Source organism: Callionymus lyra, chromosome 15, assembly GCF_982586985.1.
Source record: "Callionymus lyra chromosome 15, fCalLyr1.hap1.1, whole genome shotgun sequence".
NCBI classification, from domain to species: domain Eukaryota; kingdom Metazoa; phylum Chordata; class Actinopteri; order Syngnathiformes; family Callionymidae; genus Callionymus; species Callionymus lyra.
The window spans coordinates 24611921-24624603 of record NC_141832.1 but is presented as its reverse complement, the minus strand read 5'-3'; the positions used below and the strand labels follow the sequence as shown (position 1 = coordinate 24624603).

At 39.2% G+C, this 12683-nt stretch overlaps 3 protein-coding genes across 6 annotated transcripts; 1 reads left to right on the top strand and 2 right to left on the bottom strand.

The window, feature by feature from the left end:
* Positions 1 to 3091: 3091 nt before the first annotated feature.
* On the bottom strand, positions 3092 to 5250 carry mcrip1 (MAPK regulated corepressor interacting protein 1). 4 transcript variants are annotated; one of them, XM_087809086.1, is made up of 6 exons: positions 5146 to 5242; positions 4776 to 4871; positions 4602 to 4692; positions 4132 to 4250; positions 3815 to 3919; positions 3092 to 3748 (listed from the first exon to the last, which is right to left on the bottom strand). In XM_087809086.1, the coding sequence occupies exons 3-6, from the start codon at positions 4607 to 4609 to the stop codon at positions 3684 to 3686; spliced, it is 297 nt and encodes a 98-aa protein (XP_087665212.1). In that variant the 5' UTR covers positions 4610 to 4692; positions 4776 to 4871; positions 5146 to 5242; the 3' UTR covers positions 3092 to 3683. The 4 variants fall into 4 exon arrangements, with proteins under 4 accessions (XP_087665212.1, XP_087665214.1, XP_087665211.1 ...); XM_087809088.1 differs by having other exon boundaries at positions 4132 to 4235; positions 5146 to 5240; XM_087809085.1 differs by lacking the exon at positions 4776 to 4871 and having other exon boundaries at positions 5146 to 5250.
* A 663-nt stretch (positions 5251 to 5913) lies between these two features.
* On the top strand, positions 5914 to 8247 carry LOC148065499 (uncharacterized). The gene has a single exon (XM_087809264.1). It carries the CDS (start codon positions 5916 to 5918, stop codon positions 7542 to 7544), a length of 1629 nt encoding a protein of 542 aa, XP_087665390.1. The 5' UTR covers positions 5914 to 5915; the 3' UTR covers positions 7545 to 8247.
* A 302-nt stretch (positions 8248 to 8549) lies between these two features.
* On the bottom strand, positions 8550 to 11017 carry ppp1r27a (protein phosphatase 1, regulatory subunit 27a). The gene is made up of 3 exons (XM_087809364.1): positions 10411 to 11017; positions 10193 to 10343; positions 8550 to 9015 (listed from the first exon to the last, which is right to left on the bottom strand). Exons 1-3 carry the CDS (start codon positions 10799 to 10801, stop codon positions 8895 to 8897), a joined length of 663 nt encoding a protein of 220 aa, XP_087665490.1. The 5' UTR covers positions 10802 to 11017; the 3' UTR covers positions 8550 to 8894.
* Between the last annotated feature and the right edge of the window lie 1666 nt (positions 11018 to 12683).

The following is a 12683-nucleotide window of genomic DNA, read 5'->3' as shown; positions in this document are numbered from 1 at the left end:
AGCTAAAACTTGGTGTAAGGTAAGGTAAGGTAAGGTAAAACTTTATTGACTGTCATCATCCATGATGGACAGTAGTTTGTTCAACGATCTCCTCTCAGCAACTGTCACCAGTGAGTCCAGCTTCATTCCAACCACAGAGCCAGCCTTCCTGATCAACCTGTCCAACCCATTGACACTCCTCTTGGACACATTTCCACCCCAACACACCACAGCATAGAACAGGACACTGGCCACCACAGACTGGTAGAACATGCAGAGGAGCTTCTTGCAGATGTTAAATGATCGAAGCCTCCTCAAAAAGTACAGTCTACTCTGAACTTTCTTATATACATGGTCTGTATTGCAGGACCAGTCCAGTTTACTGTCCAGCCACACACCGAGGTACTTATAGTTGTCCACTATCTCCACCTCGTCGCCTCTGATGGACACTGGACGTGGCTTTGTCCTGGACCTCTTGAAGTCCAAGACCAGCTCCTTGGTCTTTGAGGTGTTCAGCTGCAAGTGGTTCCTCTCACTCCAGTCCACAAAGTCACTTATCAGACTCCTATACTCGTCTTCGTTGTTGTCCCTGATGCATCCAACAATGGCAGTGTCGTCAGCATACTTCTGGACGAGACTCAGCTCTGAGTTGTAGCAGAAGTCTGAAGTGTAGATGGTGAAGAGGAGAGGGGCCAGTACTGTCCCCTGAGGTGCTCCTGTACTGCACACCACAGTGTCAGACTTGATATCCTTCAGCCTGACATACTGTGGTCGATCAGTAAAATAGTCCGCTTTTCGAGACCAGGGGTCACAAAGCGCTTAAACAATCAAAACAATAATCAAAAAAAAAAGAAAAAAGTACATACTTTAAAGATCAAGATAATACTGAGAATGAGAACAACACAGGAGTTCCAGAAAATGCCTGAACAAATACAAACGTCTTGTGTTACTGCAGTCTTACTCCTACAGCCAGGAAGGTGGTTGTGGCTATGCACCAAACATAGTTAATCCGTAACTTCTCAGATTGTGTATAGAGTTATTTTAAATCTTCTTATCTGAGACAGAAATTAACCTTATGTTACAGAGCAATGTTGCATTCCACAAATTGACAAAATATTGTTTGTATTACCAGAAATACAATTCAAATATAAAGTATAACTGAACAAGTTCCCAATTTTATCTATCCCTCAAATAAACATGTTTCTTAATGTATTTACAGTCGCAGACCTTATCGTTCATATCCAATTCATCTGGCCAGAGATTGACTTCACAAGAGGACCCATTGTCCACACATCTGGCTGTTTGTTGAAAGTCCTAAACAACTTTTGGTCATATCCTGAGTTGGCAGAACTTGAGAACCGTCATTGATGCAAACATGTGGCCGATAGATATCGTTTAGGGATAAGTGCCTGGTCAGGTTGCAACTTGCAAGATGAGTCAAATATGCTGTACAATATTCCATAAAATTTCATAGAACAAAATAACATAAATTAATCAAATTCCACATTAACACAAAATCCTTCCTCCCAGCCGGTCACAGCAGGAGGCCGTCAATAATGAGTCTGGTTCTGCTCGAGGTTTCTGCCCTCTTAAAGGAAGTTTTTCCTCGCCAACGCCATGATGCGATTTACTCATTGATGAATTGCTGGATCTGTTTTTTCCTTCTCCACTATTGTCTTACTTCAACTGTAAAGTGTCTTGAGATAACATTATGATGAGACATTTAAAATAAATTGAATTGAAAATATAATGAGTCCATTCTCTCAAAACATGAAACAACAAAGGAGTCCAAAACCTCACAAATACCCAAGGTCAAAACATCTACCAAATGGGGGAAAAACAGGAACCAACTCAGAAACAGGGAATCTAAAAGAACAGAAAATACAGAGGTCAAAACACTTGCACGAATTAACAATTAAATAAGTAAGGTAAGATGCAAAAATTGAGCATATGCACAGTATAGGATAATGAGAAACAGAAAATGATCCAGAATCCCTTTGATCTGGCACACTCGTCTGGAAGCCGATGGAAGATAAACTGTGGATTATTGCAGAACGAAAAACAGGATGTGATGATACAAAATGATAAACAAATAAAAGTAAGCATGACAAACATCTTTATATTTCAAATGAAAGTACACAATCTCTGTAACAGGTTGACATATCTGTGTAGAAGTCAAGTAACCTCTTGGTATATTGTTTACAATAACCTTCTGTTTAGATCATAATGTTTTATTCTTCCTTCTTTTTTCATCTATTCTGATTCACATCTATCCATATCATATCTATCCTTTTCTCATACATCTAAATAATAAATATAACTAGTAGAAGTGATAGAAGATATTTTATCAAAATATGTACTTATTTTAAGTAAGCTTTTAGCCTTTAGAACATTTTTATATTTTGCTGAAGTGTAGTATCCGTTTGTCACAAAATAACGCTGATGTTCCAATTTGAACAGCCCAAGATATAACTTAAAGTAAAAAACAATTACCATATCACTTAATAGTTCAAAACACATTTATGTCTGTTTATTTATGAGGGGAGCAGGTGGGCTTTGTACATTTTTATTCACATTCAATCCGTCATAAATGTTGTACTTACCCCCAACTAAAAGATGTTTTGGTCCCACTTTCTCCTCCTTCAAAGTAAAGACCTACAAGGAAGAATGATTCGAATAACACTAGAGGTCTTCTTCGTGTTCTCTAATCAAATGGTAAATGTGCATATTAAGTATGAAACAAAAGAAGGCGGCAACAATTACCAACGTCACACATGCTAATTAAATTATAATTTGAAGTGATTGTATTGCCATGCAGGTTTGTTCACATGCTAATAAGGTTAGGACATGAGCGGTGGTTTGTTTTTGTTGGGTGCAACGGTTTCGACTGTCAAATGACACCAACACTAAGTTTGAGAAGCTAAAACCTTTGAATTAAATGTCAATTGGGTCACAATATACTCCTAGGCAGCATATACGAACTGTAAATAAAAACATTCCCTCATTTTCAGATGAATTTAACCTTCCACACATTATCATCACATCCTTTATTAAGATGGTCTTAAAAGACCATGCTTGTTCTGTTAGCGTGCCAAACAAATAGAAATACATGTACTATAAAAGTCTTTATTCAACAGCCTTTGTAAAGGGAATTCATCGGGGGCATCATACTTAAGGGAGGCCTCTGCTAAAGTCCATGTAGGTGCAAAAGAATTTATAATAAAAAAATGTTGGCCTTCAACATTGCATTTGGCTTTCAAATCTCATCCACCTTACGTCCAACATGACCATTCCATATTCTCTACAATGTATCTATTAAACTATTTACCATAACAAAGTTAAAATAATAAAAAAAAGATGTCAGCCCTTTCACATTTCCTCTGTGGTCAATAAAGAAGTAAAAAGCAACTAGTTTGCATTTTATGTCAGCACGTGTTGATGCAAGTTTTCCTCAGTCCTGTCCACATGAATGATCAACACAGGGAAGCTTTGTGGTATTTAAAACTAAATGAGATGTTCCCCCGATCCCACTTATTTCGCTTCTTAGTCGCTTGTAGGGCTTGCAGAGAGAATTTGATGCTTAAGTCCAGGTTTCTTAGAGGAAATGTAAAGACTGGTTGATGGAGCTGAGTCTCTGCCTGATGGAGGAAAAGTTCTCAAGGAAAATGTTGAGGAAAAGGGGTGAGGCCATCAGGAAAGATGGACTAAGACTTCTTGGAGTCCTGTGTGTTGCGTTTCTTCAGCTCCGTTAGGTCCACAGGTACAAAAGCTGAAAAGTAGATATAGTTAACTATTTGCATCTTATTTATATGAACACAAATATGTTTCTACTCACAATGTAAGTTTGGGTTTGGGTTCTTCTCCACGTATTCCTGTGGTCCACGGTCGTTGCGTTCACTATTTTGTGATGATCGTATTTCTCTGAGCACAAACTGCCAAGCTGAAAACAACCCAAGAGATTTTTATTTTACATTCAGAGAAGACCACATTTGCATGTGATCACTGTAAGACAGATGTGCCTTTATGGCAAAGTGAAACAGAAATCTGGTAAAAATCAAAGCTGTACAAATTGTTTGCTTAAATTAAAAAGGGAGTAAGACAAAATTGTAGAAAATCATAACGTCTTTAATAGGTAAGAAAGATTAATCTTACATTCATGGATAAAGCGGACATTTTCTTCATGCGCTTGGGTGAAGATTTCCCCACTGTTAGTCGGGGATCTGGGGCTCGAAGTCCTCTTATAACTATTCACCATCCTGGGAGCAGATGAGCTTTAATAGTATGAAAATGTGAAATTTAGCAGCATTACAAAATGATAAAACATTTTAATATGGTGCTCAAATCTCTACACAATAGTCTCCTTCTACAATTTTATTAAAAATATATCTATATCAAATACATAATTAAATTGGTAGCCTGGATAATGATTGCAATTCCATGAATAAAACACAACTTTACTCATGAACAGGTAGATAACAGGAAAATATGGAAATGGATTCTCCAAATTGCATACTGCAGACCTCACTCCTGACCTGGAAGCTCTACAGAAACCCCCATACTTATGATTAAGAAGAATAACATATATCGAGTATAGAATTTAACCAGGAGGTGCATCTTCAAACCTGGTCATTCTGTTTGCAGCCAGCACTTGCTCTTTGCTCCTCGATGGTGAGATGATTTTAGGAATAAAAGGAACCAGACGACCACAGGACTCTAAAAAGAAATAATGTTGACAGCTTGAATAAATAATTATTGGGTTAAAGTTACTCGTTTGTTTGGGCATAAGCAGCGCTCACATTGTGCGTCCAGGAACCAAGAGGCTTTTGTTTACGTTCTAGCTTCTTTAGCGGCGGTAATAGCAGCAAGCTAGGACCCCAATCCTATTATTCACACTGAAATGTTGAAAATTACCGACACGAAAGCTTACACAAGTACGTGGACATGGTTTAAAAATTGCACTTCCAACCGCGAATCATCCGAGAAAGTTTACTATGCAGTTTAACAAGCTAACAGGGATTTAGCTCACGTTAGCATGCTAGCTGGTATTTACATTGTCTTGTGTTCACAGGCTAGCGTTCCTCGATCTCAAACCGGTCCTTTTTTAAACAACGCGTGCATTCTAGAACATATATAACGCGTGAAACACACTGTCAAAGGATCACCAACCTCAGAATATGGTTGTCTTTTAATTTTCTTTTGATTTATGCACACACCGCTACTGAATCAGGCTAAAACGTTGCCAATGCCAACCAACCACTACCGGAGTACCCGGAAATGACACGGAAGTGATGAAGAGCTGAAAGAAACTAAATATATCTTAGGCTGTTTTGCGGAGGTTCCTACTATCTGCATTTTTCTTTAAACAATATCTAATAATGGTAATGTTAGTGTAGCCTGAAAATCAGATAATTTACATTTACAGGCTTATATATATATATATAAGCCTGTAAATGTAAATAAAATATATATTTATATTATATACACAAATGTATTACTTTATTTTAGTATTTGAATAATAAAACAAACATTCAGTGTTTTACTTGGCAAATAAATATTCTACAATGAATCTGGCAGTAAATGTTCAAGTTTCACACATACACACCTACAAACAAACACCTACACACAAACAAACACACACACACGAATTTCAATGTTTTATGTTTCTGAGTGTAAAATTATTACCAACAACAATAAAAGGTGCAGCAACATCAAGGCCAACTTCTGCTATATTTATATCAATTCAAATTGTTATTGAAGTGCCTTCTAAAATCCCTAACATTTTATGACATCATGTCCAACTGACAGTTAACGATGACTTTTAGTCCTTTGTTTTTCCTCAATTAAAGCCCTAGGATTTCTTATAAAGCTCCTCGTGATAAGCAGAAGACATAGGCCAGAATATTTCTCGAAGAATCCAGAAGGAAGCAGCAAAAACTATGGCCACAAATAGTGAAGCCCAGGTGATGATGGACAACCTCTACGGGTTGATCCACTCCTTCTTTTTGGACATGAGTGCACAACAGTGGGTTTATTTGAAATCTGGCAACCCTGATGTTGACACAAAGTTTAAACTGGCGGAACTTTTGATGAACATCGTTTCCAAAATCGCCAAGTCCTTTTTGACTGCTGTTCAGGGTTTTGACGTTACGGAGGAGAGCGTTGTTGCCACTGTGAGCAGCACAGTTCCCCAGATGTTTGCCCAGGTGTTGAAGATTGAGGAGGAGGAAACTGCGACGGACAGCACAAAAAACCTGATGAACCTGGTTGCGCAAGAGGTGACTGAATGTGTCAAATCTAATCTCTCTCAAGAGGTAGTCAACAAGCAATCCACCTGCAGGCTGAATGAGATGGTGAATACAGCTTGTAGGATGATTAAAGACTTCCTGGCAAAGGTTTTTGGGAAGAAAATGCTACGCAGTAGTCAGAGAAAGAGGAAAGGAGCCAGATCCGAAGACTTCCAGGACTCTATAACATCCCAGGACAGTGTTCTGATGATGACAGCGGAGGCAGTCCAGGAGATCATTCTCAGGGAGGTGCCAGAAATCACAGAACCCCTGTTAGGCGACCTTGAGGACAACACAGAGCACCGCCTGCTACAGTCTGAGTTTCAGGCAGTTGCCAGAGACATCTCATTGGTGATCGTGAGAGCCAGGCGGCTGGAGGAAGTGGACAACGTCAGCGCGGCTGCAAACTTTGAAACAGTGAAAATCAAGATTCGGACCCATTTTGGAAAATATATTTTTAAATCCCTGCTGCATCGAGGTTTAGCACAGATTCAGACTGAACTAGGAAGTGAACTGTCCCCAGAGAACAGCCAGGGATTCCTGACCAGCGTGGAGTCCATGATTGTGCCAGAAGGTCAGAAAGCTGGGATGGAGGATATGGTGTTCCAGCGGCTAAAGAACATCTCCAGCCCCAAAAATGTCAAGAAGCTAAGCGATTTTCTTTACATGAACAGCTCCCTTCCATCTTCCAGCACAGCTCCGGTCCCACAGGAACCCAACGACATGTATCAAAGGATTGAGGACCGAGCACAGAACATTGTCAAACTCATGAACTGGTGGCTAACGTCGCAGGCCGACAGTCACAGTGAAAGGTTATCCACGCTACTCATGAGGCTTCAGTTCGACGGACAGAGGGAGGAACCCCCAGAGATGGCCGTCGAAGTCGTCGAAGACATTTTTCTGCCGGAGAACTTCGAACCTGATAACTCGCAGGCTGAGAATGCTGCGAAAGAACAGATGGAGTTTAACAAAACGTATCTCGAGATCATGGTGGAAAAGCTGGTGTCTCAGATCTACAGCAAGACGAAGATCAAGACGCCCATGAGGAGCCCCGAGATTATGATCAACAAACTCTTCAACGCAGCCTGGGCCGAGGTTGAGTATGTAGCGGCCAGCATCCCCCCGCAGAAGTTTGAGAAGCTCGTCAAGGCCGTTTTCAAAGACCTGTACAAGAAATGGGGCTCGGCGGACAGCATACTTGTGTCCATGTCTCTGCAGAAACCAGCCTTTGAGGAATTTATCGTGTCTTCGTTTAGGATTCACCTGCAGAAGCTGAAATGAAGTGACTCCCTGTTTTTCCCGCAGGTACCCTGAGACATTATCAAACCAGAGTGGAGAAAGGTGTTACAAGCCCACCGACCTGTTTGTCTCAAAATTCCTGAAACTTTAAGATAGTTAAAAAATGGGACTGTTTTAAGCAGAATGATTAAACTAGTCTGGATGGATGCTGAGCCTGTCTAAACGTTTCTACTGGTTAGATAAACGAAAAGTAACACCTGGATTATGTTCTCTGATCAATTATTAACAAGACGCTTCAATCAAAATCCCCTTTTAATTCACTTAACATAGTCAGGGGCTTGTCACACCCTTCCCATAAACTCTGCCACCAAGCAAACGTTTCCGGAGCATGAAATGCAAAACCATCAACAGCTTCACCCCACAAGTCGGAATGTTGAACTGCTGACCCCGAAATGCACATAATTTGACTTGCATTTTCAAATACTTTCAAGTTTTCGCCCCAGTATTACAGTGTTTGACTGTATTGATGCCTGTAACTTAAGTGTTTTGTATTGAATCCTGGACTGCACGACTAGTATGTACAGCAAAATGACAATGAAGCTTGATTTGTAGTCAAACATTAGAACTCCATATTTTGAACATTTGTCCCTGAAATGTAATAGATTCGGAAAATGAGAGATTATTGTGAGTTGAAGAACAGAGCGTATCTTCTGTGTTTTTTTCCCCAACAGATATTGTTGACTGAATTGAGTAGAAAAAGATTGTTTGTTACAAACACTGACAACATGTACAGAGAAAGAATGTGTATAAGGTTGAAATATGATTAAAGTTCAAACAGAAACCTTTAAATGAGGTATGTTTTGTTGAATCTTTCTTCCTGACACTCACAAAAAGGTGCTTTTTTACAAAAGCTCTATTTATTAAAATGTACAAAAATAAAGGAGAAAATATAAGACTTACATTTCCATCAGTTCTGTACAGTTGTTGAAATATAAAACAGCAACACACACCAGACACAAGTCTTTTTACAACAGATGTTTTTCAGAAATGACGCATCATCCCGTCTGCCCAGCAGTGAGAGAGTTCAAAAGACAGAACATATTGAATAATGAGCACTTATGTTGAAATGTTTCAGCAAAACAAATCTTAAAGCCAGTCACCTTCAGTTTCATTCATATAATCCAAACTATAAATAGACATTTTTAACACTAAAGCATTATTCAAGACATTTTGAAGCAGCGTTCCGATAATTACAACCAGTAAATAGTTTGAAGGTGCCAGAAAAGCATTTATAACGTCCAGAATTTCCCTGCAACTTCGTTCATCAGCCTCCATCAGCGTACCATCAGTTCCTTTTTTAAATTGTTCCTCTTTCGGTGAGTCCACTCTGGATTACGCACAACCAACCTCGAATAGCTTGGCCAGGTCTTTGCAGTCAGGGTCAATAAGGTCAGCAGGTTTCTCCCCACTTTCATTCTCCACCTCTGTGCTGGCTCCAATCTTCAACAGATAACTGAGGGAGGAGAAAAGAGAGGTCACCTTGGATCAAGTAAAACAACAACACAAATGTTTGTTCTTTACTATATCTTCGATAGACGTGTGGTTTCACAATACAGTCATAACTCTAGAGTAAAGTGCAATAATTCATATTTAATTATAATAATTTATTGAATAACTCTTATTTAGTTATGTTTTAAAGTGTACATTGTTGACAATTGAAAATACAGGTTCTTATTAAGTAAGTAAGTAAGTAAGTAATATTTATTTATATAGCGCTTCTCGAGAAGTGCAGATATCTTAAACTAGTTTACATTAAAAACTTCTTTACACACGAGATTCAGTATGTAGCAATTAGCATTACACACTTATAGCTGCATTTACATTTAGTACTTCTTGTCCGAAGGGCTAAAATGTTTTTTAAGTCAAATGTTCATTTTCTGGCGAGAAACAATGAATATATTTTATCAACGTGGCTGTAGGGCCATCATCACATTTATTTTACTTGACAAACTTCACCTAGAAAGGTTGTTGGGCTGATGGATATAACATACAGAAACAAAGAAAGAAAAGTGGAACGATTATATGAAAAATGTTAAAATCTATTAATACATGGTTCTGTTGGGCTTACATTTAAAAAAAATAAATAGGTGTGGTTTGCTAGAAATAAATAACGATATAAAGTACTTTGTGAAAAAAACAACAATATTTACTCTTGCCACTAGAATGCAGTATTTCCACTTTAGATTAACTATAACAGTTCATTCTAAAATGAATTTAACTAGGATCTGATCGTAAAATAGGCAAATAAAATAATCCCTCCAGGACTTTCAAATGACTTTTATTCTGATTTGTGGGGCTGTTTAAAATTGGTCCCCAAATGTCATTGAGTTCACCCCTCCCCCCCACAGTATTTTAGCAGTTCAACAATATTTGTTCAGTAAATAGTTTTTAATATAACAACTCTTTTTAACACTTCATTTTCCTTTTAAAAAAAAAAGTAATTCAATCTTTACTTCCAACTTTATTTCTTTACATTATTCCCTTGTTAATAATGATTATTCCCTCTCTTTGTAACTGTATTCTACCTCTGAAACTAATATAAATACTGAATAACAATGTCATTTGTCCATTTATATTTAAAATTTTGTTTGGTGCTTTCTTCAAGCTTTAACTGATGCGTGCAGACCAACCTGGCAATTTCAGGGTAGCCGTCGCTACAGGCCATGTGCAGCGGTGTCCAACCGTCCTCGTCCCTCTGATGGACATCTGCTCCATACTTCACCAGCAGCTTCACCACCTCCAAGTTACCAGTCAGCACGGCTTCATGGAGCGCCGCCATACCTGCAACCCGACTCATCATCAGACCTCTGGTACAATAACCGTGCTGGATGTCCAGAGCTTCGCTCACCTGAGTGGAACAGAGTATCCACCCGAACCTTCCTCGCCCTCATGAAGCGACCGATCTGCTCCAGATCTCCTCGTCTGACAATATCCTGGAAGATGATATCATTGGGGAAGTGCACAGTCCTCCTCACAGGGGTGACCGGGATCACAGGAGCTGGAGTTTCCTCTGCTTCCTTGCGTCTGGAGGTGTACCGAGAGCCTTTGCTGTACGAGGGGACATATGTAGACTTGTAGGAGGATGTGTACTGTGTCGGTGTGTATTTCGCCGCAGCAGAGTAGGACGAGTAAGATGGTGTGTAATGCGAGGGAGTGTTGTAACTCGATGTGTGGTATGTCGGTGTGGACTGAGAGCTTCTTGTGTACGTTGACAGTGGCACATGGTAGTTGTACTTCATCCCTGCTCAGGTTTGGTTCTCCTCCTTTGCTGTCAGCACAGCAGGAAGAACATGAGGAATCCAACAAAGATCAGAAATATCCTTCAATTTGTGTCCTCCTCGGTCCCGCGTGGATTTATCTTGACTTTATAAATCCTTTTTTCAGTTCCAAATCTCCACTTTCTCAAAATCCTGCTGGTATTTCCTGTGGCCGTCGGTCAAGATTACTGGTGGCACCAACTGTCTGTGGTGACTGACAGCAGGAGCGGAGCAAACCCCCCTTTATACCCTCTGTCAGCTATTCTGAGCCCTTATTTCCAGTGACTTCAGCTCAGACATGAGTGGTCCCTCCAAAACTACACCCTTGCAGTGGTCACATGCGCAATGACACCGGATTCTCCCTCTGTTCCTCATAAAAGTGTTGACGATCAATGTGTTCTCCTTAGTTCAACACCTCTTTCCACATGTCGTCCAAAGTGTGAAGGGAACATAACAGTGAATGGGAAGGTGGTGAACCAAAAATATGGCAAAAAATCAACTTTTTTTTTCTATTGCACAAAAAAAAAACATAATACAAATGCAAATACCTCTGCCTCATTTAAGCTTCATCCCCAGCAAAGTTGATTATTTTGAATGATGATATTGTATCTATTGTTAAATTAAGTTATTTAATTAATTAATTTTAAGTTTTTGACACACAAAGTGAAAAACAAAACCTTCCAAAAACAAAGCATTAAGCCAGCAACGGCATGGTTACATGAAACTAATATAATTATTTGTGTCTATTCTGTTTTGGCTGCTGTCTCATGAAACACTGTTTGTAAGCATCATTTCAAGTTGATAGCCTTTAGCATGTCAGTAAACATGTTGCATCATTAAAAAGAAAATGGGCGGTTGGCAGGCTTGTGGGCCACCTCTTGCCAGCAATATTATTATATATGGCCAACTATGGACTGGAATGCTCCTTATTTATATATATAGTAAATACGCTTCAGGTAGGTTCTGTCCTATTGAAGGTCTGGAGCACTGCAACAGTTGACGCTCAGTCGAAAGAGTTGAAGATTACATCAAATTTGTTTTCCTGATGAAAAATTATGACTGTTGAATTATTTAGTTTGATATTTATGACCGAGTTAACACGCCTTTCAAGAATCCATTTGTTAGTTATTGTGGAAAACAATCATGTTTTTGGCTAGAGGGAGGAAAACAAAGGGCCAAGAAGACACAAAACTACCAACTGCAAAATGTAATAGTTGTTTAAGCGACCCTAGTGGACTAAAGTGGTAGTGTTTAGCCCTATGGGAGACCACATTTCCCATGAGCACTCGCTAAACGTCACAAAAGTTGCCATGTCCCGGTTTGCAGCAGTTGGAGGAATAATAATAAAATATTATATGCGTTATGACGGCTTTGTAAATACCATCATTTTAACTTTGTTTTTGTACCGTAATTCGCCCCCAACCATCACGCCTCAAATCACAGTATATGACTCATTCTACTAGTTTTAAGTTGATGATCACAGGTTTATGAAAATATTTTAGTACAAAAATATTAAGGTAGAGCTGCTTTAAGTTAGCAGAAGTGTTATCTCAAGTTGGGAAGGTGCAATACAGTTTCCAGCTTTACCAGCTATTTTAAGAGAGGAAGCTGGTCAGAACTGGTCCCGCATCGACGGGTCATGGAGGCTGCCAGAAAGATGGAGTCAATAGCACTGCATGGTTCAATTTCACAACTATACAGATCAAGTTTTCAAAACGTTCAATTATAATTTTTATCGATGTGAGGTTTATTTTGTCTACTCAGATTCATGCTCAGCTTCAGGTTTTACTAAAGTTTCATTGAGTTAAAGGGTGTAAACTAGCATCCAGACGAACCGAGGGGAAGACGATTTGAATGTTTATAG

Excerpts from the sequence above, each read along its gene's own strand:
- LOC148065499 (XM_087809264.1), top strand. The coding sequence starts at position 5,916 with ATGGCCACAAATAGTGAAGCCCAGGTGATGATGGACAACCTCTACGGG.
- mcrip1 (XM_087809085.1), bottom strand. Across the intron at positions 3,920-4,131 it reads TGTCCGCTTTATCCATGAAT|CTTGGCAGTTTGTGCTCAGA; the intron begins GTAAGATTAATC and ends GGTTGTTTTCAG. Across the intron at positions 3,749-3,814 it reads CCCAAACCCAAACTTACATT|CTTTTGTACCTGTGGACCTA; the intron begins GTGAGTAGAAAC and ends TCTACTTTTCAG.
- ppp1r27a (XM_087809364.1), bottom strand. The coding sequence starts at position 10,801 with ATGAAGTACAACTACCATGTGCCACTGTCAACGTACACAAGAAGCTCT. Across the intron at positions 10,344-10,410 it reads GGATACTCTGTTCCACTCAG|GTATGGCGGCGCTCCATGAA; the intron begins GTGAGCGAAGCT and ends GTCGGGTTGCAG. Across the intron at positions 9,016-10,192 it reads GGCTACCCTGAAATTGCCAG|TTATCTGTTGAAGATTGGAG; the intron begins GTTGGTCTGCAC and ends CTCCTCCCTCAG.